This window comes from Pelecanus crispus, chromosome 2, assembly GCF_030463565.1.
Source record: "Pelecanus crispus isolate bPelCri1 chromosome 2, bPelCri1.pri, whole genome shotgun sequence".
Taxonomy (NCBI): Eukaryota; Metazoa; Chordata; class Aves; order Pelecaniformes; family Pelecanidae; genus Pelecanus; species Pelecanus crispus.
The window spans coordinates 157456056-157481315 of record NC_134644.1 but is presented as its reverse complement, the minus strand read 5'-3'; the positions used below and the strand labels follow the sequence as shown (position 1 = coordinate 157481315).

The 25260-nt window shown below is 35.4% G+C and overlaps 1 protein-coding gene across 3 annotated transcripts in view; it reads left to right on the top strand.

Annotated features, from left to right (window-relative positions):
• The window catches only part of CSMD3 (CUB and Sushi multiple domains 3), a 760009-nt gene that overhangs the window by 349746 nt on the left and 385003 nt on the right, over positions 1-25260 (top strand). For all 3 annotated transcript variants that reach the window (XM_075706425.1, XM_075706424.1, XM_075706423.1), the window contains 2 exons: positions 13932-14035; positions 19862-19974. In XM_075706425.1, coding sequence (XP_075562540.1) covers positions 13932-14035; positions 19862-19974 — 217 coding nt within the window. The remainder of the gene's footprint in view (positions 1-13931; positions 14036-19861; positions 19975-25260) is intronic.

Genomic DNA, 25260 nt, shown 5'->3' with positions numbered 1-25260 from the left:
CAGCTTGGGGTCCCCCATGGGCTGCAGGGTGGGTATCTGCTCTACTGTGGACCTCCATGGGCTGCAGGGGACAGCCTGCCTCACCATGGTCTTCTCCACAGGCTGCAGGGGAATCTCCCCTCTGGTGCCTGGAGCACCTCCTCCCCCTCCTTCTTCACTCACCTTGGTGTCTGCAGAGTTGTTTCACATATTCTCACTCCTCTCTTCTGGCTGCTGTTGTGCAACATTTTTTACCCTTTCTTAAATATGATATCATAGAGACACTACCAATTTCGCTGATTTGCTCAGCTTTGGCCAGTGGCAGCTCCATCTGGGAGCCACCTGGAGCTGGCTCTGTCCGGCATGGGACAGCTCCTGATCAGTTCTCACAGAAGCCACCCCTGCAGTCCCTCCCTGCTACCAAAACCTTGCCAAGTAAACCCAACACACATTCACAATGAAAACTGAAGGTGATGCTTGCAGGAAACTTAAGTCATTAATATCACTCCTGTGTTTTCTGTCCCCTTCAGGATATGTAGCTGCTCATCAGGTTAGGCTGACACCAGTTAGTGACCTCTCTCTTTTCTTTTGGAATAGATGTCTTACCTTCATTGGGATAAAAAAGGGCAGACTTCTATGCTGCATGCAAGTATATCCCTTTTGGCTAACTACTGAATGGAAGAACAGAAGCAGGGCAAGTTAATTAGAAGAACTCAGCCCTTGACTGCAGTCATATTGGTATTTAAAAGCAATGATTTTTTTTTTCAACTCTGACAACGAGCTTAGTTTTGTGAGGGAAGGATGATCATGATTTTTCTCATTGTTGTTTTATAGATTGGTTGATTTTTTCTTGCTTATACCTATTACTATTTGTTTATAATGTTCTTGGCAAGTGATACTTTTTTAGGCTATCTGGAGCATCACTGTCTCCCTATCTGTGGAAGTAGAAAAAATGTCTTTAGGGCAAAAAGACACAAAAAGTTCCAGGGTTTTCCTAACACATCTCCTTGGGAGGTAGTAAAATGGACTGATGGGTTTTACTACAAAAAAAGCTTTTGAAAAAGTAGAAAATGGAACTCATGGAACATTATGTATTTGAAGTTAATTTAAATACAATGTTTTAAGATTACTTTTGCTTTCTTTAGAAATATTCTTAGATTTGAGTCTTACTCTAAAATGCCTTTGCTAGTAACTCTGCTGTATGATCCTTTAGTTTCAGCTCTTTTTATTTATTATTTACTGGGATGATGTTATTAATGAAATATATTTCACCTCCTTTGTAACATCAGAAGCTTAACTAAATTGCTATAAAAACCTTTCAACCTTAAGATTGATGTTGTCAGAGAGACATACCATTAGTGCTCAAATGCCACTAAAAATCAGTGAGGAAACAAATTCCAAATATAACAAATCTTGGAAAAAACCCTTCCTATTAATAGAAAGTACAAATCTTATGCTTATCTCGGAGTGACATTCATCCATAATTTTCTCAGAGTATGACACAACCCAAACTGGGCTGTGCAGAGAGGATGGTGGAGGTTCTGTGATTCCCTTAGGCTAAATTAAGGTGAAATGACACCAAATGATCGATTAAACACTTTATTGACGGTAAACACCAACCTGAACTTGGAAAGCACCACATTATGCAGGGGATAAGGGGGACCCTCCCATTGAGTCATGAGGTTTAGAATAGACCCCCTTGCTTTCTAAACTCCTTTCCAGAGAGGAGTCTCAGTGCGGGTAGGTCTAATCTTAGTCTCAGACTTGGTCAACGGTTTATGTGAATAAGGAGGCAACCTGAACCAGGAAAGCACCACGATAAGCAACATGGCTTCTAATCCAAATACTTATAAAAGGGAAGGAAAAGGAAGAAAGAGGAGAGAGAGAGATATCACCACCCTTGGATCCCACGACGTTGATAGTAAATGCAGCAGTCCTCCAGCGGTGGGCATGCTGCTCTTGGAGCACAGGGCCTCTGGCTGAGCTGCCAACAGGTGGGGGAGGTTGGTCCAGAGTGGGGGCAGCAGTAGTGTGGGGTCCTCCAATGGTGGGGGTGCACCACATGGCTCCTTGAAGTTGTGCCTTTTATAGGCCAGTCCCTGCCTCTAGTGTCACCCCCCTTGAGGCTTGTTCCAGAATGTTCTCCATCTTCTGTGCAGGTGCCACTGGTGCAGGGGGGGGCGTGGTCACAAGGGGTCTTTTGGGGGTCTTTTGGGTGGACCAGCTGGGTTAGCTCAGTTGGTTAGAACATGGTGCTAATAACACCAAGTTCACAGGTTCAATCCCTGCTTACTGCAGGGGGGTTGGGCTCGATGATCTCTCAAGGTCCCTTCCAACCCAAAGCATTCTATGATTCTATGACATGAGCCCCTTCCTCAAATGAACTCTGCATGACCTTTGGCCATCAGAGGGCGGAACTATGAGTCCTCCAACAGGCCTCTTGGCTCCCTGCCAACTCTGCACCAATCAGCTTGTCACCTGTGGTGCTATACAGACCCCAATTTATCACTATGGAGACCTTAACTTGTCTCTTTGCAGACCTTAGCTTGCCTCACCACAATGTTTGAGACATTAACTCTTTCAGTCCCTGACAAAGTAACATTAGAGAATGTTTTTCTAAGACAGATGAAACATATTTGAAAGACTGGATTAGACAGGGGGAACCAGAGTTGAGAGTTTAGAATATTAACAGTTGTCTGATCAGCTGAATGGGCAGGCACTGTACATTGCCACTGTAAAAATGATATTACTGAGAAAAAGAATTCCAATATATTTCTTATATATTGCCTGATAGCCTTGGTACATCTGGTGAATATACAGGTCAAAACCAGACCTATGTTATGAGTTTAAATGCTTTAGGGGTTAAGTGGTCTCTACATAGGATTTTATGGATCACGGCTTCAAAGTTGGGAAATCCATTTATACTGTGTTTTGGAACTAGTCTTTAACCCCATCAGTCATTTACATGCTTTTGTGAGGAAGCCCACAGATGTCAACAGACATATTAGAGTGGAAGGCCACAAAAATGATCAGAGGGCTGGAACACCTCTGCTGTGAAGAAAGGCTGAGAGAGTTGGGGCTCTTCAGCCTGGAGAAGAAAAGGCTCCAGGGAGACTTTATTATGACCTTTCATCATATAAAGGGGGATTATAAGAAAGATGGAGAAAGGCTTTTTAATAGGACCAGTAGTGAGAGGACAAAGGGTAATGGCTTTAAACTGAAATAGGGTAGATTTGGACTGGGTATATGACGAGGGTGGTGAGGACAGGTTGCCCAGGGAAGCTGTGGATGCCTCATCATTGGGGCAGTGTTCAAGGTCAGGTTGGACAGGGCTTTGAAAACCTCATCTAGTGAATGATGTCCCTGCCCATGGCAGGGAGGGTTGGACTAGATGATCTTTAATGATCCCTTCCAACCCAAAACATTCTATGAATCCATGATTAGTACTTATATTTATAAAGTACTTATATATATACATTTTAAAGATTTTATGCTTAATTCAATATTTATGCAAGACTTTTAAAAAAACCCCACAAACTAAACCTGCTTTACTGGCTTTTGTAAACTTCAATTTATTAACATTTTGATCTCTGGAATACAACTTTTTGTTGAATATTAAAGTTTAGAGATATTCCAAAACTGTTTTCTCCTTTCTATTTACAGTTGGCCTTGTTGCCATTCTGAATTTTGGCAGCCTAAAAAACCAAAAGTGATCTTCGTTAGCTATGTCCAGCTTCCTAATATGGATATACATTTCTTTTTAACCACACAGCCATGTGTTTCTATAGCCCATAACTTGTAATCAATTACATCTTCTCTCACCTTTCTCGAAAATCTAACATTCTTTTCATTTATTCCTCATGCTACTATATCAAATACTGCCCAGGCAAGAATTGTGTTCAGCTAGATGTAACAGGAAATAATTAGCATGTTATTCTCAATAGTCATCCCTGTCTTTTTCACAACTGCAGTAAAGACGATGTGGAGGGACAATTTTATGGAAAAGAGAAACTTTATGTAGATCACTGTCTTCTAACTTCAGTCAACAGAAGGTTAATTGCCATAGTTGGTAGACTTCTTATTTTAAACTCTTGGTACAGTTAATGAAGAGATATTAGTTTCACTAGAGGTACAAACCCTAATGTACTGATTAATTTGTATCCAAAGAGGAATGTCCAAATTAGGCAAGATTAATTTCTCTCCATATAGCTTATCTGCAGAAAAGCACTAGCTGCAAAGGTAGTAAGTGATTGGTTTTGAGCAGATGACTGTTTTTTACTTGATTGAATTATCACAGAATGGTTGAGGTTGGAAGGGACCTCTTGTCCAACCCCCCAGCCCAAGTAGGGCCACCTAGAGACGGTTGCCCAGGACCATGTCCAGATGGCTTTTTAATAACTCCAAGGACGGAGACTCCACAACTGCTCTGGTCAACCTGTGCCAGTGCTTGTTCACCCTCACAGGAAAAAAATTGTTTCCTGATATTCAGATAGGGCCTCTTGTGTTTCAGTTTGTGCCCATTGCCTCTGGTCCTGTCCTGTCAGTGAAAAGAGCCTGGCTTCATCCTCTTCGAACCCTCCATCCAGGTATTTATATGCATTGATAAGATCCCTGCTGAACCTTCTCTTCTCCAGGCTAAACAGTCCCAGTTCTTTCAGCCTTTCCTCATAGGAGAGATGCTTGAGTCCCTTAATCATTTTCACAGCCCTTTGTTGGACTCTCTCCAGCATGCCCAAGTCTCTCTTGTACTGGGGAGTACTGGACATCACATCCAGATGTGTCTCACCATGTTTGAGCAGAGGGTAAGGATCATCTCCCTCAACCTGATGGCAATACTTTTCCTAATGCAGCTGAGGATACCATTCACCTTCTTTGTAGCAAGGGTACATTGTTGGCTCATGTTCAGCCTGGTGTCCACCAGGACCCCCAGGTACCCAGGTACACTTCTGCAAAGCTGCTTCCCAGCTGAGTGGCCCCCAGCATATACTGGTGCATGTGATTGTTCCTGCCCAGGGGCTGGACTTTGCAATTCCCCTTGCTGAACTTCATGAGGTTCCTGTTCTATTTCTCCAGCCTGTTGAGGTCCCTCTGGATGGCAGCATGACCCTCTGGCATATCAGCCACTGTTCCCAGTTTGGTGGTGTCTGCAAACTTGTAGAGGGTACACTCTGCCCCATCACCCGGATCACCAATGAAGGTGTTAAACAGGACTGGTTCCAGTATTGACCCCTGGGATACACCACCAGTTACTAGCCTCCAACTAGACTTTGAGCTGCTGATTGCCACCCTCTGGGCCCAGACTTTCATCTAGTTTTCAGTCCACCTCACTGTTCACCCAGCCCATACATCAACAACTTGTCTATAAATATATTACAGCAGACAAAGTCAAAGGCCTATGTGAAGTCCAGGTAGACAATATCCACTGCTCTCTTCTCATCTACCGGGCTAGTCATTTCATCACAGAAGTTTATCAAAATTGATCAAGCATGACTTCCCCTTGGTGAAGCCATGCTGACTGCTCCTGATGATTTTCTTGTCCTTAATGTTCCTGGAAATTGTTTCCAGGATTAGCTGCTCCATGGTAATATTAATGTTAAAGAAAATTATACCTCAGCATAAATAATTTAAATAAAATTATACCTCGGTCTTATAATAAATGATGGATTCAATATATTTTCCTATTGAAACTATTCTTCTATAATCAAATATATAATAACACAATTATTTTGATGGAGGGACCTGTGATTTTATGGAAAATTATGGAGGTAAAGCCTATCAATCAGACAGCAGCTTTTCATTAACTTATACCATCAGATATAAATGCACATCATTTACTTACTGGGAAGTAGTCAGACATCCTCAGCACAAAAGCAATTAACCATCCTGAAGACATATGAGGACACAGATATAAACAGGATGTATTTTCTTCTCCTTGCCTAGTTTCAATTCCAGCAGTGAAGAAGGCAACCAGAGAATGCCTTTTGATTGATGAGCAAAGACTGGGCACGACATTATCAGCAGTCTATAGGTGTTTTTTTCTGGAGTTAACAGTGAAAACTGATGAAAGCAGATGTCTTGTGGATATGTTTCAGCGAGGTGGATTTCTCGCTGTTGCTAGTATGTTTGGACCATTCTTACTGTGGGGGTTTTTTTTGCAAGATAATATTTGCAGAAGTAGATTTCTTTGTGGATCAGTAATAGATGTTCTGGCACTAGAGAGGTGGCCAGAATTTCCAAGTCCAACCTTTCCCTCTCGTGTTGTCTTCTAGGTACCAGTGCCATTTCCTCACCAGGTTAAAGTTAGTTACTAATCAGTCATTTCCTTCAGTGTCTAGATTAAAAAAAAAAGAAACCAAGAAAACCCAACAAACTTCTTTTCTAGTAGCTTAATAAAAATGAGTGAAATTAACTTAATTTTATGTACAGCAACTAGCAATTTTTAGATGTATAATGAGACAGTATTTGCAAAGGTTAAGATATTTGATGTGAGAAAATATGGCAAAGTCCAATCCAAAATAATTGCTGAGAGCAAAAAAAAACCCTCCAAAACCCACAACACAATATTCTGTTTCACAAGATAAAAGTTATACAATAATTTGTATTGTTAGGAACATGATAAACACAATGACTTAAGTAAAAGCCAATGTGTTTTCTTAATGATTTATTTACACTCCTTTATTTTCCTTTACAGATGTTGTATGGATAATTTAAATAAACGGTGTAATTACTATCTATTTTTGCTTCTTTGTAGAAGGTCTTATTTACAAGATAATTTTTTTTTTTTTTGTAGAATACTTTTTTTAATTGGGGCTGCATAGGTTGACTAAGTGTTGAGCCTGTACTTCTCTGATTAATCAATCTCAGAAACTTCTTGTGAATGCAAGCCAACACAATACAGGTCATACTTCTATGAAAACAGAAAACAATAACATGCAAAAATAGAAATATAAGCTCTTCATGCTGTTATTTTAATGTGTTACCCTTCCATTTTAAGATTTTCCAATAGTATTTTTTCTCAGGATAGGGAAGGACTATACATTCGTTCTCAATTATTGTGGCCCCAGAGTAAATAATTCTAAATGACCTTTATAAATAACCTATTGCAGGATTAGCCTCTATGGAAAATTGACATTTAGCATTACTATTGGAGTTAAAAAAAAAAAAAAAAAAAACCAAGAACAAGTTAAAAAAAGCAGAACAAAACAAAAACTACTTTTAAAGAACTTCATGGAAGAAATTACATGATATGTTTACCAATGACTCCGCAAAGCAGAATTCATGTGCTATCTGTAGGATTGAGATTGCTGGCAACCGCTGACATATAATACTCCAGGATAACCCCACCTGGTCTTCAGCTGCCTTCCTAAAAGAGCACAGTTCTGAAGATCCTGTATCTGCTGTGTTTGTATGGATCTTTTGGCTGCTTTACAGCATCTCAGATGGTACTACTTAAATATATTTATGTGAGTGAATTCCATTTTAGAGGTCTGCAGTGTAGACATCCATATATAAATACCTAGCCTCACTTTATAGTCAAGGAAGAGAAATAGGTACTCAGAAACTGTGGTTGATCTAGTGTGTGCTATCTACCTTTTGATGAAATAGATTACACTCTAGACATGGTTTTTTTCACTGGTTATGAAGAAGCCTACATGAAATATAGATGTTGCACTGCAGATATCTACAGTTAAGTACAATGAAACCTATTGCCAATAAATGGACTCAACAATATAGAAGGAACTTTCCAGTTCAGCAAATGAGTATTTATATCCCGGAAATCTCTTACAGCTTTGTGCATCACCTGCTTTTTTCTATAATGTTCTATAAATCTCCAAGTTTTCTCTCTCCTTTTCTTCCCCCCTCTTCCTTTTCTCATCCCCTCTGATACTCAGAGATTAAATTCAATTTGAAGGGACAGAAGTACTTAATATTTAGGCTGTTTCACTTTGGGTTGCGTTTTGTTCATCTAATAGGTGACTACCAAAGAGCCAATTAAACTATTGTTATGCTAGCAGTTCTTAGATATTTTGAATCATTGAATTATGTGCAATGTGCAGCAAAACAGCAAGTAATAATATTGCATTCTTGGCAGGATGCTTTAATTCAAATTTGTTCCTTACTATTAATATTGTCTAAGATACAGCTCATTTAAGCTATATCTTAGCTTAATTTTTAAGTACTCTTCTTAGGAGAAAAGATTCATAACATCTTTAGAAAATTCATCATTATTTTATGGGTAAAATGTCAAATTTTATGGAGTGAAAACATTATTATACATGTGAAAATATTTTTAGAGTTACATTTGCATTGGAAGATTTAGGATAACAGATGTACATATGGAAATACATACAACTTTAAATCTTTACACTTCTCCTTCAAAAGCAGTTCTGAAGCACATATACTTGCTTCTGTTATACACCATTCTGCTTTGTATGTTTTGAAATTTTAAAAAGTTGAGTACTTCACCTGGAACACTACTTTCCTTGAAAAATCTTTGGGGAGCTAGTTCCGTCAGGAACTAGGTACACAGTCATACTGAACAATACTCTGGAAAGGTTGCTGTCTGGAACACATCCTCCAAAGCGTGTTCTCTCTCTGAAGAGCTGTAGGAAGTTCTCAAGTTAGCCGTTAACTTTTCAATAAAGTCTTCTCCTGTGTTACTTCTGAGCTGGATAACAGATCCAGTTTTTCCCAAGGAGTGCCAAAGGATATATTCCAAAGCACAGAAAGGAGGTACATCTACTGAGACCTGTTAGAAGTTATATCTCTGCTCCCATTTCTTCCGTTGGAAAAGTGGTTGCAAAATTATTAGAGACCAAAGTACACTATCATAATTTTCAGAAAGTTATTTTTCTGAAAGAAAATAGAACTTTTTTTCTGTATAGCTTAGATAATAATCATTAGTATTACCTTCTTTTTTTGTTTATTTGGTTCTGGGTTTATAAATTTCATTTCATTCAGCAATTATAAGTTGTTTATTGCTTCTAGGTGTATAAATAGTAAAAGCGGACCAGGATGTAGAAAGGCCATTGCCTTCCTTATAGCTACTTTCCTATTTATTTTAGTGAATAAGGAGTGCACAGCTCAGCATATTTAATTTTAAATAAATTTGTTGTTTATATATATGTTTATATATGGAGGAAGAAGAAAGAAAAGATTCCTTTCTCCTGACAGTAGTGTCTAGGGACAAGTTTAATAATATCCTCTGAAACAAAATTCAAAATATGATTAGTCTGTATCAGGATAGTTACAGTAGTCTGCTACCTGCTGGATAGATCATAAAAGCTACTATAAAGGTACAAAATTTCAGGGACTACTGCATAGCTGTTTCTGAAAAAGAAGAGAATAGTAGTTATTGTATGCTTAATTTTAAGCAAAAATAGTCTTCTCAGTTCTGAAGCCATACAGATAGATATTCAGTATCATTAGTTGACTTACAATGTGTGAAATGATAGATCGTGACTATGGTGGCAAACTGTCTTAGCTGGAATTCTGCATCTTTGAAATTTCCCTCTTGTGCCTGCCTTTGAGAACCCGGTTTTGACAGTATCATCCTCCTATCCAGAATCTTGTAGTTCAGGCAAATCATTGGTGAAATATTTTTGTTCATAGTATTGTTCCCTGAAACTATACTGGACTGTTTGAAAACATTTTGTGGTCCCTCTGCACCCTTTTTTTTTTTTCCCCCCAGTTTTAAATGAGATTGTGGGATGGAGCATAAATACAATAAATACATAAATACGTTTTAAACATGAGCACTGTTTATATGGATCAATAAAAACAATGGATCATATCTCATTTACATTAATGATGACTATGTCTTGCTCTGGGAAACTAGGAAAAAAAAAAAAAAAAGACTTTACTTGAATTTACAGATCAAGTATGCCTGTCCCTGTGCTTCTGATTACTGTGCATCTACTAACCAGATCAATAGCACAATTTAGTAATGCTAATCTTGTTTAAAAATATGTAGAATATAATAATAAGTCAGCAGAGTTTTCCCTGAAGTGTTTATTCTTACAAATAATAGCAGGCTAAAATGTAGTATTACCTTGATGTTTTACTCTAATGTTAAACTGATTCAAGGATGCCACCTACCTTTGGTCTGCCATTTACAGCTTTTCCAGAAAAACAAAAAAAGGGAAAATGTTAGATGACTGGTAAAAGTAGAATTTTTGGCAAGTTTGTTATGAAGTTTTAAGTTATTTACTCATCTTACTTAAATCTCAGTTTTTACTTTGAAAGGTTCCATTCAACTTCACATTCAACTTCAAATGCTGATATCATCAAAACACCTTTTTAGTATTCTAAAGGAATAATCAATATAATGAACACTGCCAAATCCAGCTGTCTTTGGGTCTGATCAAACTAAATCTGACACTGTAAAACAAGGACTCTGAAAATATATCTTATCTCTAAAAATACTTATTTTCTTGCCATTCAGGCATATTTGCAAAGATTTCAAGTACATTTTGTATTGTACACTGTGTACTTTGCATTGCAAAAATAAACAGCAGAGGATGAATCTCCAAAAAATATACACAAATGTTTTTCACTGTTATAACACATAAGTGCTTGTGTACTACATATGTAGTAAATGAGTTTGCTGCTTCTTGCATGTTGGATATTGACAGCTCCGCAGTTGCTATATGTTACTTTTGCTCCGTTTGTGCAAACTCCCTTAAAGTTAAATGTCTTCAAGTTTCAGTCAACAAACATATTTGCCAAGTAAATGGCAAGTTTATTTTGCCAAATCCAAAGTTTGTGCTGTAAATCAGCTCAAGTGTGGTATGTTAAACCTAAGTTAAAAGGGGTTGTTTATTAGTAGGTTACATACAGTTGCTTGCTTACCCTTTAATGATCTGGAGTGATAAAATATCTCATTTGTACTATAATATGTCTGGAGTAGTTATTGATAGCTGTTTCTAACCCTCTTCCAGCAGAGCTATGCATGGTATGCAAAATTATTTGCTGGCTCAAGCAGTAATATTTGACTTTTTCCTATATGTAAAATATGATCCTATTTGGTGGTTACTGTTTCTGGTTTTGTTTTATTACTAGTAGTTTTGTACAAAGTTGCAGCATTCTAATTTTCAGTTGATCCAGAAACTTTTAAGAAGAAATCATGGTAATAACAACTGCAAGAATAAGATTATCATGTTAACATTCCAAATTTAGCAAGTTACTATAAAATAAAATTTTATTTTTTTAATATATTCTTAAATTGTGAAAGTTATTAAAACTTCATTGCTACTTCTTGTCTTAAAAATGTGACTGTTTCACAGAATATGATACAAGATAGATGTAGACTAATTTATGCATCTGTGGCTTTGTACAAGTACACTTTTCAAAGTCATACCTTTCCCATTATCACACTTTTAGGTGAGTTACAAAAAGAGTGGGCCAGAAATCTTTTATTAAAACATGCTTCTCTGAAAAATGTTAATGCAGGAAAAACAAATAATATTTTTTTTTTTTTTGCATGCACAGCTATTTTAATTAAAAATAAAAAGCTTTCTTTATCTCAGAAAAGAATTTCAGATTGCAGAAGAATGAGAGATTACATCAGAGCAGCCAATAAGCTGATAGATCACAACAGAATCATCAATAATTTGGGGATTCACCAGAGACTACTGGAAAAATTGAAGACAAAGCCTATGATTTGGAAAAAAAAAACTCCACCACAACCAAATTTAGTTATTTTTTCATGTTCCATGGTATTCACTAATGAGTCAGATATTTTTCATGGAGTTCTCTTACTTTTTTTATTTGTGAGCATTTTTAAACAGTAATGAAAAAGTTCTTACATTTCTCCAGTGAAATTAAGAAAATATTCTGAACCCTGATCATATAGGTAATGATATGTATTTTCTTTCTGGCCAGCCTTAATTTAAAAAAAAAAAAAAAAAGTATCTTGAAACACTTGTAGAGGAACTCACATTTTCCTTAACCTCTATCCTCTCCCCTGCAATGAAATACACGTAGCATGCGATATTGTCAATTGTGCTAAAGAAAAGCTGTTTTAGCTTTCTGACACTGCTTATAAAGACAAGTACTTCAACTACAAAAAGACAGATTAGCAGGTTTGGCAGTACTCAATTACTAAAAAATATCTAGAAGGATATTAATTTTTAAAAAATTATTACTGTTGCACTTACCAAGAAATAGATGATAATAAGATTAGATTTCTTCTTGTGTTTAATGGAAAAGAGGATTAGGATTTAGGGGGATGAACTAATTATGCCATTTTTCTTAACAACTTGGATTTCTTGTTATTATGAATCTAAATTTAAGTTTTCTATGCTGTAGCGCTTAAGTATTGATATTATTGCAAAATGTATTTTACTGTTAATAAGTGAAATATACTTTCAACTTGAATTCAATGCTAATATTATTTTCCCAGAAACTCCCATGATTTATTGTGGAGCCTGTTGTGATGTAACTGCACATGTAATTGCACATAATTTAAATGTGGACCAAAAATGGAGATGCTTTTTCACTTTCTTTTTTTTTTAATAGTGAATGACATATGTGTTAGCCTTAAATCTGGTTATGGATTTCAGTTTAAATTCTTATGTCGAGGCTTACAAGTTTTGTGGCTAGAACAACACAAACTATCCAAAATATCTTTTTTTACTCTTAGAAGATTAAGACAACTTACGTGTCGTTTTGTCTGCTTTACTCAGACCATTAGAGCAAATTAATTATTTGCCTACACAATTTTCCATGTCCTCTCCACCTAGGCCCTCATATCCCTCTGTACTTGACTGTATTCCCTGGGGTGTAATGAACATATACATGCATGCACGCATGTGCGCGCGTGCACACACACGTGTTTGTATATATGAATACGCCAAACTGACTGTTCCTCAGTGTACTTACGTTCCCATTTACACCTGTTAAAAAAAAAAAGTTTCTTCTCCTTTTGGAACAAATTACAATCCTTGGAACATATGTAAGTTTCTCCAACTTGCCTGTACTGGCTTCTGTTCATAGAAACTTGTCCTTCTTCAAACAATTACTAGAACCCCAGCATAACAAAGTAATATGAACTTTCAAGGATGTGATATCAGTCCATCAGAATGGCATCCACAGCTTTAAACACAAACATTATCAGTTCTCAATTATAACATTAATTAAAGACCACTTATTACAGACACAAGTATTAAAAATTCCTACACGTAAGTATTCTGTCATTTTTATCTATATGAAAATTTGAGGAACTACTATTATTTTCATAAAGACAGAGTTAGCATGATTAATACATGGGTGGAAATGATATGCTTTATTTTCTTTTCTAATAATATGGCTGAATTTTGCTGTAAGTGAAAAATTCATTGTATTCTTAAAACGGAGCTGAATTTTTTATCCTTCAGCATTAAATATGCATACTGCAATTTGAATTACAGGACATAAAAAATGCCCATACTTCTGATTGTTGTATTTTACTCAGGTTCATGAAATAGGAAAATGACTTTTACCTTTGATCCAGCTTTATCCTACTTGAGCCAGATTATAGATGTCAGGAGTAAATTATGCTCTTCACCTTCATTGCATTTACCCAGTGAAGTCCAATTATTCAGTTATTATTTGAAGACAATTGTATTGCACAAAGTGCAATTAGTTATGTTGCCCTTTGAGTATATCTTAATCAAAATGTAATGCAATTATTCAGAACTGTATTAAAAATGTAACAACCACATAAATAAGTGAAATCATGGTGCTTTGAGGGCGGCAGCAGTGATGATACCTTAAAGTTATTATAATTCATATTTCATGAACCAAACCTGTTGGATCAATTACAATAATTTATGGTAAAATATGGTGAAGTTACAGGTAATTATTAATTGGAAAATCTCTTTTGTTTACACTGCTAAAAATCTTATTTACATACTTATCTCTCAGGTACATTTCTTTATTTCTAAAATATATTTACTTATCTTATTTTCTAGGTTATTCAGATAAATTTTGAAGAATTTGATCTGGAGATTGGTTATGATACACTGACAATTGGTGATGGTGGAGAAGTGGGTGATCCTAAAACTGTGCTTCAAGTGTAAGTCTTTTGCATTTACAGTTGTGTACATTACAGAATATCATTAATATGTTTTTTGATGAGAGTAAATAGTGATTAGAATCAGGTAATTCTCAATAAAAACTAATCTTATTTCTAAAATTACTGAAGCTGACAGTTTAAATACATCATTATATTTTTATTGTTCTGAAGTCAGAAAGAGATGAGCAGAAAAGAAAAAGATAAAACAGAAATTTTAAAAGACATAGTCTGTACATTCATGTGTAGACATGAAAGTTTTTAGGGGCTATTGTGCTCCCTTTATAAGTGAGCTCTCAAATTAAAAGCATGTAAGAACATAACCGAAAACAGATAAATGGATGCCTTATAAACTTTTACAATCTCCTAGCAAACTTAAGATGACAAAATATGTACTATAGGATCTTGACCTTTAAGTGGTTATTGACTATTGTAGATAACTCAAAAAACTAGTTAGTATAGTGAAGAAAATTACTACAGAGAAAATCTGGGTAGGATATTACCTAAACCACACATGATTAAAATCAGAAAGCACTAAGTATTAAATGAAATTGTTATCATCCATTAGCATTCTTCTGGAATGTGTGAACCCATATATATATATATATACATATAGATATATACTTAACCATTGATTAACATCCAATTCCATATTTCTTAGGTACTTAATTTGTGATAATAGCTGGTCTTATAATAATAACAACAGTCTCAAGAAGACAACTTCAGAATCTTATTCCTTAATTTGTAAAATTTTGAAGACAGCAGTATAATCCAGCAATTCTGTTTATTGCCCAGTCATTTGAAAATATGCAGATCACTATAATTAGGTATTAACTCTAGTCTGTCATTTTATGTAGCTCCAGTTCTGTTCTGAGTAAATAATGTTTTGTAGAAGTGAAGGCCCCTTGAAATACACTATTTTTTTCAAATCTGATTCAATTTTATGAAAAAAAAAAGTTGTTTATTGATTAGAAGCCATATTTTACTCATAAGGGATTGTCTGCTATTTAGAAAAGATTTTTGGAAAAGGCCAAATAATATTTAACTGTTATTTTTAAATAAACTGGCCTCTCAGTAAGTACCTCATGTTATCATTTGTTCAAATGAGTTACAAATTTAAAACACAGATCAGAACTGAAGCAGGTGTGGTAAATATTTAGTACAAAATGTATTTAAACAAAACCCAAAAGCACAGCAAAATTAGGATTCCTTAGAATGATATTCCCTGCATTATACTTAAAGGAAATATGTTCATACTATTTTTACATACCGTAGCTTTCCATTATTCATCATAAGAAAGTGTCATGGTTTAACCACAGTCAGCAACCAAGCACCACACAGCCACTTGCTCACCCTCCCTGCCACCCCGGTGAGATGGGGGAAGAGAATCAGAAAAAAAAAGTAAAAAGGATGGGTTGAGATAAAGGCAGTTTAATAAGACAGACAAGGAAGAAATAATAATAAAAAGAAGAAGAATGATAAGAATATACAAAACAAGTGATGCACAATGCAATTGCTCACCACCCACTGACCAATGCCCAGCCCATCCCTGAGCAGCGGTCGCTGCTCCCCGGCCAACCCCCCCCAGTTTCTATACTGAGCATGACATCATATGGTATGGAATAGCCCTTTGGGCAGTTTGGGTCAAGTCTTCTGGCTATGCCCCCTCCCAGTTCCTTGTGTACCTGGCAGAGCATGGGAAGCTGAAAAGTCCTTGACTGCTATAAACACTACTTAGCAACAAGTAAACCATCAGTGTGTTATCAACATTCTTCTCATCCTAAATCCAAAACATAGCACTATACCAGCTACTAGGAGGAGAATTAACTCTATCCCAGCTGAAACCAGGACAGAAAGATATTAAGAATTTGCTTGGTTTGAATACCCTAAAAACCAATGTTTATCTCTTTTTTTTTAAATCTAATTTCATCACATTAATATTATTAATTGCAAATCTTTGAACAGAAAATACAGTTCTTGAAGATTTTCGGATTTTTATCATGAATTCCCCCTTAGATTTATCCTTCAGAAGACCGACTAAGTGACCTTCTATTTTTAAGTGTTTTTGTAATCATTGTATCCTTTTTTATCAATGAGGAGACCAGGATTTGGCCAGGTTTTTCAGGTGCAATTACTTTAGGATAATGCAAAATTCCTTCAGTGGATTGTAGATGCGCTAATTGTTACCAATAATAGTTTTGAGAAGTGGGGAAGTACTGTAATTTCTATTTTATAAACAGTAACAGTACCAAGCCTTCAAATCATATTTCTGTCAATGCTGGAATTCAATTTCAGATATTCTGAGATTCCTAAACTATATTGACTATCCTCTCATGTAGAAAGAGCATTTATTAAGTACCAATTCACCAGGTCTTATTAACATTTAACTAAAGTATTGATTTTCATTGGTACCTGAATTACAGTAACATATTGAGGCACAGTACAATGATATTTAAAATTTTGAGTAATGTAGTAAAGCACTCTGGCCAGATTTTATTCCATTATTTATTCCAGATGTTAGTATTTTATAAAAGTATGTCTGATGATGAGACTTATACTTGGGAGAAATGATGAAATTACAGCATTAAACTTGTCATGAATATAAAGGAATTCTGAGTAATTTTCTTTAATAAAAGAGTTAATTAGAATTGTCAAGTGTTAACATGATAAGAGAATCTGTTCTGTAAATTATTTACTAGGTAAATAATTTTAAAGAATTATTACTGTGGGGATCCTGGAAAAGCAAAAAATGCCCCAATTAATTTGTGGGGTTTTAATATTAAATAACATTATATAAATGGCCACACATATATTATTTTTGATAACCAGTTGGAATGATCACTGATTATTCTGTGTTCAGAAGTATCAATGTCAAAGTTTCTAGGATTAAAATGTTTAAAAAAAATTACATGGAAGATGGAACATAATTGAGTACTGTAAAAAACTTGTAAATCTTTTCTCCTGTGAGCCGTGCAGACTTTGTCCAAGATATGATGCATGGCAAATAAATCAGCTATTATATGATTTAATTTGGGATTTTAAATTGTAAAATAATTATCTTTCCTCCAGAACATTCATTTGAATATCCCTGTTTTAGGTGTAAATGGTGTGAAAACCTTTATCTCCCATTTTATCAAAGTTAATCAGAAACCTATCCGAGTGTTTAATCCACTAGTTTTACTGGGCGCTGCTAGATAGGAAGGTTCAGAACCAAAACCTGAATTTAAATGGCCTTTAGATAGAATCATGCTTCCTAAGTTGAGAACTGGAGTCCTGATATTTCCTGCTCTGATGGTGCTAATCGCAGAAGTGGCTAAACTCCAAAGCTGTTTCTGTACTTGCCCTTACGTTTCCCTGGGTGCCTATAATTCTGTGCCTATATACATGCACCCAGCAACATGACAGACTGCTGCAGGCTAGCGAGCCTAGCATGTGAGTGAACTTAAATCTGATTGGAGTACTTTTTTGGTGTGTTTGACAAGATGACTAATATGAAGGCATTCTTAGTGTTTTCCTGTGGTACTAAGATCTTTGCAAGATAGAGCAGTGTTAAGTTTTGTTACCAAGGGGTAGAGTGGAAGAAGGAAAAGAAATGGTGGGTCCTCCTTCATACATCAGTCACAGCGCTTTTTCAGGGCACTGGTTTCTGTAGCACACATTTGGAAAATCCAGTGCACAAGGCATGAAACGCGTTCTTACTCTTTCAGTACGCTTGCTGTGTTGGGTGTACATGTAACCAACCTCCCATGTTACAGATCGTCTTCAGCAGATGGAGAGTGTCACAATATTCTGAATATCCTCTAACCTAGTCTTCAGTGTACTCTCTCGGGGGGAATCTATGTTACTAGTATGTGGGAGGGGTAGTTCTGCAGTCCTAGAGGAAGAGGTGGAAAACACCTTGCTGAGTGTTGTAACTGTTAAGCTGTTTAATAAAGGGAAGCATCATAATCACACCTATCCATTTCTGCTGTTGACAGTGTTCACTGCTCAGCTTTTGAAAGGGAAGCTGTAAGAACGTACTTCAAGGAGAGGAATCTAGGTAATGAATCCAGGGTAGAGGAAGTTGCATAAACCCCAGGAGGAAAGAAGGGATAATTCATAACTGTAGAATTTCATTACTATCTTAAATAGCTTCCTTCACATAATGCCGTTTTTTTCTGGATCTTATTGCTCTGTGGCCCCAAAGTCTTCCCAAATATTGTACAGGGATCCCTAAGCACTTAAAAAAGAGCAACAAGTGATTTCTGTGTTCTCTTTATTGATTTTTATTTTCAAAAATGCATTTTCAAATGGTATTTTTCCCCATGTACTATTTAATTGAAAAATATTGTTTCTGAAAACAGTACTCATTTGAAAAAAAGTATTTATAATTGACTTCAGAAAATAGAAATGATATAAATTTTGATGGCTGTTTATCATAGGAATTATTCTCTCTGACACAACAAAGAGATTAATACTCCTAATGACCTTAATATTCCCAAAAAGTACTGTCAGTCACCAGCGACAATTACAAAACTCTGCTAGCCATTACATCAGTGTTGTTTCTGAGGAACATCCTGTTAATCTATTAATTTGGCAAAGACTGAACTCACTGAAGACACTTTCCCTTAGTGCAGGAATGAGCAGTTAGTACATTATTTTGGCCAGGCATCTACGTGTTCAATTCTGGCAAGAGTCTTTGTAGTAGCTCCATCTGTGAACACAGATGTGGGAAATAGATATGAATTTCTCCCACAGCAGAGTATTTCACACAGAAACAAGCTAAGAAAGACCAGAGGGGAGAACTAAAATTAACTGCAAAATATATTTGAAATAGTCCATTTGAAATTTCAGCTAACATTAAAGAGTGGTTAGAACTGCAAAAAACAAACTAACAGTTTTCACTCTTAGACAGTCTTGTGCTGGTGGTCCATTTTACAAGAATGGAAAATGTTTTGATACTTTCTGCCATTCTGTTTTAGCTGATAAACTTACCAAATTTGAGACAAAGTTTTTGGAAAAATATACAATATAACATAAAACTGCAGTTTTCTCAACATTTCCTTTTTGCTATCACACTATTTCATTCAGCAAACAGAACAAACATTTAGGATTGCATTGACTTTCAAATTTTTGCAAACAATATGAAAAGTGAAAAAAAAGGAAATGCCAAGTTTAGTTTTTTCTAATTAATTAACATCCTGTAACATTAGGAGGTTCTAAAGTTCAGACATCTGGTATTTTTGTTAATGAAGGAATGAATGTCAGCTGAGTCTGTCAGGCACATTCTTCCATTGTTTTGATAAAGTTGATAAGGGGAGTTGAGAGAGTGTAGGGAACACATGGACCTTCATAATGGTATTGCTATTTAGGAGTAACAGCTTCCTCTTGAATATGCAATACATGTATTCTGAAGTGGGTAATTCTATACCAGAGAAGTACTTTTTTTGAAGAATAAACGTAGTGCCTCATTATGGGCTTCTAGTGCCATTTGATATGCTTGCATGTATCTGAGTCATGCACACAGGACTTCCAGATAAGGTTCAGGATTAGGAGAGATGCATGTCTTTCTGGACTAGCAACTGAAAGTGAGATGAAATATTTCAGTACAACACAAGCAGTAGTTGCTTGTGTTTATAGACTGCTACCAAATCTGCAGTCATTGGAACCTTGAGAGCTGTATTGGCTAACCAGCCAGTAGATAACTAATTTGGTGTGAGCTGAATACAGTGAATTTAAAAACAAACCATTAAAAAATACTTAACAGTTATTTAGATTCCTTACAAAAAGAAAAAAAGAATCTAGTTACTTAATACTTAATGGCTTTACAGATTTTTTTTCTACCTGTAGGTTAACTGGGAGCTTTGTACCAGACTTAATTGTGAGCATGAGCAATCAGATGTGGTTGCACCTTCAAACGGATGAAAGTGTGGGCTCAATTGGTTTCAAGGTTAACTACAAAGGTAAAAATACATTCCTGGAAGTGAATTTAATGATCTATTGAAAATTAAGCCAACGTTATCAAATGTTTCTCTTTTATATTAGGAGATGCATTCTATTTCCAGTTCTGTCAGGTTTAAAAACAAGAAAATGCAAGCTGAGTTGAAAAAAATACAAAAAAAAAAAATTGTTCTCTTTAGAGGTCTTATGTCACATGAAACTCCACATTTTTATTTGGTGTGTTCTTACAGCAGTTAATTTTTGACATATAGTTTTACATGTATTTTCTGTTATTTCATGTTGAAAAGTATTGAAATAAAATAATTCTATGATTATTTAAATGTATAAAGAAAATGAGTATTTCCTACATTCTTTTGAAAATTAGTCATGCTTACCATAACAGAAAAAAAAACCACCACAAACAAAGAATTGAAATTACTTATGAGGCCAAGACAAACTTACCTAACACTGTTGTTCTTTATGGTCTTAAAATGTGAGGTATCTATAATGAATAACATAAACCAGCTGTTGCTATTTGATGCTTCTGGGAGAACATACAGTTTTCATATACCCTAAACAGCAGAATCAACAAAAACTTAAGAATTACATATATATATATATATATATGCACTTCTGTCTTGTTACAGAATTATATTTATTATTTTTATATTAGCTTTAACATAGCTGCATGTATTTTTTGCAACAAATTTTTAAATTGTATGGTTCCTGCCTACCACCAAAACCAGATAATAGAAAGTGTGATTATTCATCAAAATGAGAGAGAGAAAAGGTGAAAGTTAAGCCAACAACCATGTGTATTAGAAATGGAGCTGATACTGTTGAGGATGGGCAGATGGAATGAATGGGCATACTGGGAGTAAATCTGCACAATGTGACTTTCTGTTTTTTTCTGTGCATAATTTTCTTTTGGTTGTTCATGTGTGTTAAACTCTATAGTGGAATGGCACAAGTGTGCTTGTGCACTCTTGGTATAGAGATTTAGTGGACTAAGATAGAAAGATCTTACTACTTTCTTCTATGGTAGTTACTAAGACCCAGGATTTCCACATTCCAGCTGTTGAAATGGGCAAGAGAACTGATTAGTACAAATAAGTTTTAGAATTTGTTAATATAGCAAACCTTGAACCATAGCTGAGTAGAAAAGGAAGCTTTTTAGATCTGAACTTGAAATAATTTGCAGAACTCAAAATAATTTGCACAGCTCAAGTAGTTGTTTCCTTTATTTACAGGATTCTTTGCTAGAAAAATTAATTATACTTGCAACAATTTTAGTTTGCAGAAGGCAAAGGATTATTGTCTGGTGTCTTACAATTTACCACTATATCTTGTTTTATTCATGAGTTACATTCATTCTTAGACACTATAGTTCTGTAAGAATAAAATTAATTGAATATGAATAGGTAGAAGGGGGCAGAAGGGGTGAACATTCACAACCTCATCATCACATAATCAACTTTATGATTGCACACCTAGATATTGAGCCTGTAGTTCTCTTTTGCCTGACGTTGGTACTTTAAACTAGCTCACTAAATAGCATTTGAATGCATCAAGAATTTGATGGATAGGCACTGTGTGGTGGTGGTGTGTTTTATTTTGTTTTTTTTTCCCCCAATCTAGAGTATGGGGAGTATGGGATAAATTTTATATCAGTTGCATTTGCTTTGATCCCTGAGAAGATGTATTCATTAGAGATGCCAGAAACCAGGCAACATTCCCTTAAATAAAATGGGAAGTGGGGAGAGGGGGTAGGTTTGTGGGGTTGCTTTTCTGTTAATGATGGTAGGCTCTGAAAAGAGGCATCTAAACGGGTGGTTTTTTGGATAAGCAGCTGCTTTTCAATTAAAGTTTTGGAACTTATGAACTGGAAGTTGAGAGAAAGCCCAATGAGGTAAACTGAGTAATTGAGTTAGAATGGTGCTTTCAGGGCTATGACATATCACTGACTTCTTTACTAGAATAAAAAAATTGCAAAGACTTTTCTCTCAAAAATGTTCCTAATTACTTAAGAAAATTGTGATTTCTGGGAGGTAGGATCAGAGGAAGTTTTAGTTTATGTGACTACATGAATTATTAAGAATGTATGCCCAACTTGCTTGTATTTCTCTTTAATGGACTAGATCAAATTCTGTTTCTATAACTTGTCCCCTTCCACCTCACAATTTCGATGATCCACTGAGATAGCTAACTACAGCTGATACTGTATCTATTTATATATATTATATATTTAGATCTTGTAAGTTTCTGCTTACATAAAAGGTGCAACTACATTAGCATTTTAGATGAGATCCAGCAGTGTGATTTTTGAACTGAATCTTCTTCTGATCATTCCCACTCCCCTTGCTTTAGTTTTCATCACAGAGTAATCTTGAAGGGCACAAATTACATTCCTTTGAGTTAATTCATAAGACAGTAGCATTGGGAATAACATTCCTCATGTGCTCCAGCTCCTAATGTGTGTTCATCAGGACCTGATAAATCTTGTCCGAAGTAAAACCACTAAATGACAACAAAATTCTTACAGATAGTATGGACACTGTATCTTCTATTGTTTCACTCTACAGACTTGCTTATGTTGGAGTTAATTACCTGATAATGTACTTGATAACAGTACTTGCTAATAGCTAAAATAATTTCCCACTAAAATGTTTTGATGCCTAAATATCTGCTTCTGTGCATCCTGAGACTCAACTAACTACAGAGGTAGTGGAGACGTGTGTGCCTCATCCCATCAAAATTTATAAAGACATTCTTCAATCTAGTTGACATTTAGGTCTGAGTCTGGCAGGCATTTTCAAGAATATAGATTGTTCCAAGTCCTACAAGGAACATGATGGGAGGAACAGAAGGTTGTGGGATGTCATTACCTAGTTGCCCTTTACCCATTTTCCCCCAAAATGTTATACTTGCTCAAGGTGTGAGATAGAAGGTCACATCCTTTCTGATTGGAATAGAATTGAGTATGCCATATAATTTCTAATGATAGAAATAGACCAATGAATTTTTAAATTCCTCTGCATTCTCTAATTTAGTAGGGTTTCAGCTGAAGAATTCTTTTAAATTTATGTTATTACAGGAACTAACAGTTTATTGTCTTTTATATATCTGCCATTTGAGAGAATCTAGTAAGTCTTTGTGAAATACTAAAAATCTTTGTCTTCTAGATTAACATGTGTGTGCAGTTATTTTATGGTTTTAATAGCCAAATGCCATTATAATTATTTAAATATAAAATAGAGATTTAAACTTTAGAGAGAGTATTTTAAAGTAAATATGTTTTTGTTGTTTTGAAATTCCTTTTCCAGTATCCCATAAAATAAAACTACTCAGGAAGCTAGAACAATAAATATCAGGAATGGGCAGGACAGAAATACAAGCCCTGCCTCATTAGAGGTGTATTATACCTGTTACCTCACTGTTGTGTAAGCTGTTTTCTTTGCATGCTTCAAATGTATGTGTAGATTTTTTTTTTAGTGAGAAAACATGAAATATTTAGCAATCTGAAATTGTAAGTGTGTTACTTCCAAGCCATAAGTTTGGGGATTATTTGAAAACAGTAGTCCTTCCTTTAGATATGAGATCAGACTGGTACTCGTAAAATTACCAAATAAAACAAATAAATAATGGATTCTTTTTAGGCTTCCCAAATCAGTGCTATGAAAGGAAACTACAAACTAATAGTTATTACTGATGATGAGTTACATGAACATTTTACATCATTCAGTATTTCAGGAAATGGTGCCATATTGTCACAATAGCACTTCTATTCCCAAAACCATGGTAAAGAGGAAAGAAGTTGTATCTAAACAATAGTGGAGAAACAAACTCCAACATATTTAGACACTGGAACTGAATGGTCTTCATCTATAATTGAGGAAAAAGCAGCTTCACAGAAGACAAGACAGACTGACAAAACTGTAGCATATGCTTCAAAGACTTAGAAACCCATTTTTGTAAGATCATAAGGTTTGAAGAATTGTAACTTTATTTCATTTTGCTAAAACTGATTGAGAATCTGGCAATGGAATATAGGTCTTGGAAAATTATATGTGAGAAATCTAACTGCAATAGTTTTCATATGCAATAGCTTCCTTATGCAATAGCTTCCTTTTGTAACTTTGGACATATGTGAAAGAATAAATGAAAATATGCTTTATGCACTTTTTCAAAATAAACTTTATCACAGAATGTGTGTTATTAAGGAATAAAGTAAATAATTGTGGTGTAAATTCATAGGAAAAATTATTTTAAGGAATGAAATTAGTAATGTAAACACATAGTACAAAACCATCCTGTATTAGCATAGTATGGGCAAGCTGAACTTCTGTTTTGGTCAGACTTGAGTCCTCTGAAACAGAGGAAACTATCCTCAGGGCGGTCTAGTTCTGTCTGGTCCTGGTATCACAGCCTCGGTTTCTGAGCAGTGGCTAGATCTGAGGGATTTTTTTTTCTTTTGATGTGTCTTTGTTTTATTTTTCTCCAAATAACTGGCTACACACTAATAAAACCTTGTAAATCAGTAGGTTTTCCTGATAGCTCTGACTCCTATCAGGACAAAATCTGTGTGATTTTGTTGTTAACTATAATAAAACATCAGACATGCTCAATTTTAATTGTGTAAGAAAATAAAGTTGAAGAAGGTTACTTTGACTGGAGTGTAATGATAAGTTTTGGAAGAGGCTTGGCTAAGATGTCAAACTAGATAGGAGTGTAGGTAAAAAGTGAACTTGAAGCAAAGTAGATTTGCTTATTCAATTTTCTGCATCAATGATCTAATTTTAGGATATGGGATTTACACTCTGACACCCAGTATTTAAAAAGATTTTTTTGCTTAAAACGTAACCTTCATCTTGCTTCAACCAGTGTGACTTGTGTTCCTGAGTGCTTGGGGTACTATTGCAGTCTAGGGTAACCTTCTGGAGTTTGTGACCCACTTTTCATCCTATGTTCCTAGTAATAAGCACTGAGTTGCAGACACATCTGAGTTTTTTTATCACAGATGGCACAGAGATGTTTTTCCGTGACTAAGTGCTCAACAGCACTTGCTTTTCTGTTGGTGGCAGAACACTGAATGATCTGAATTAAGTAGATAGTTTAATCCAGTGTTAGTCCTCTAACTATGTCTGGAAACACATATTCCAGAAGTATGTGCAAAGTAAGATACATTTGCCATAATACAGGCTTCAGGAAGGTCTCATCTCAACAAGTTATGAGAGTAGCTTATCTATGAAACATATATATTCATGTCAATTCTACTAAGAAAAATATAGCTTTAATTCTTGTTGTTCGTA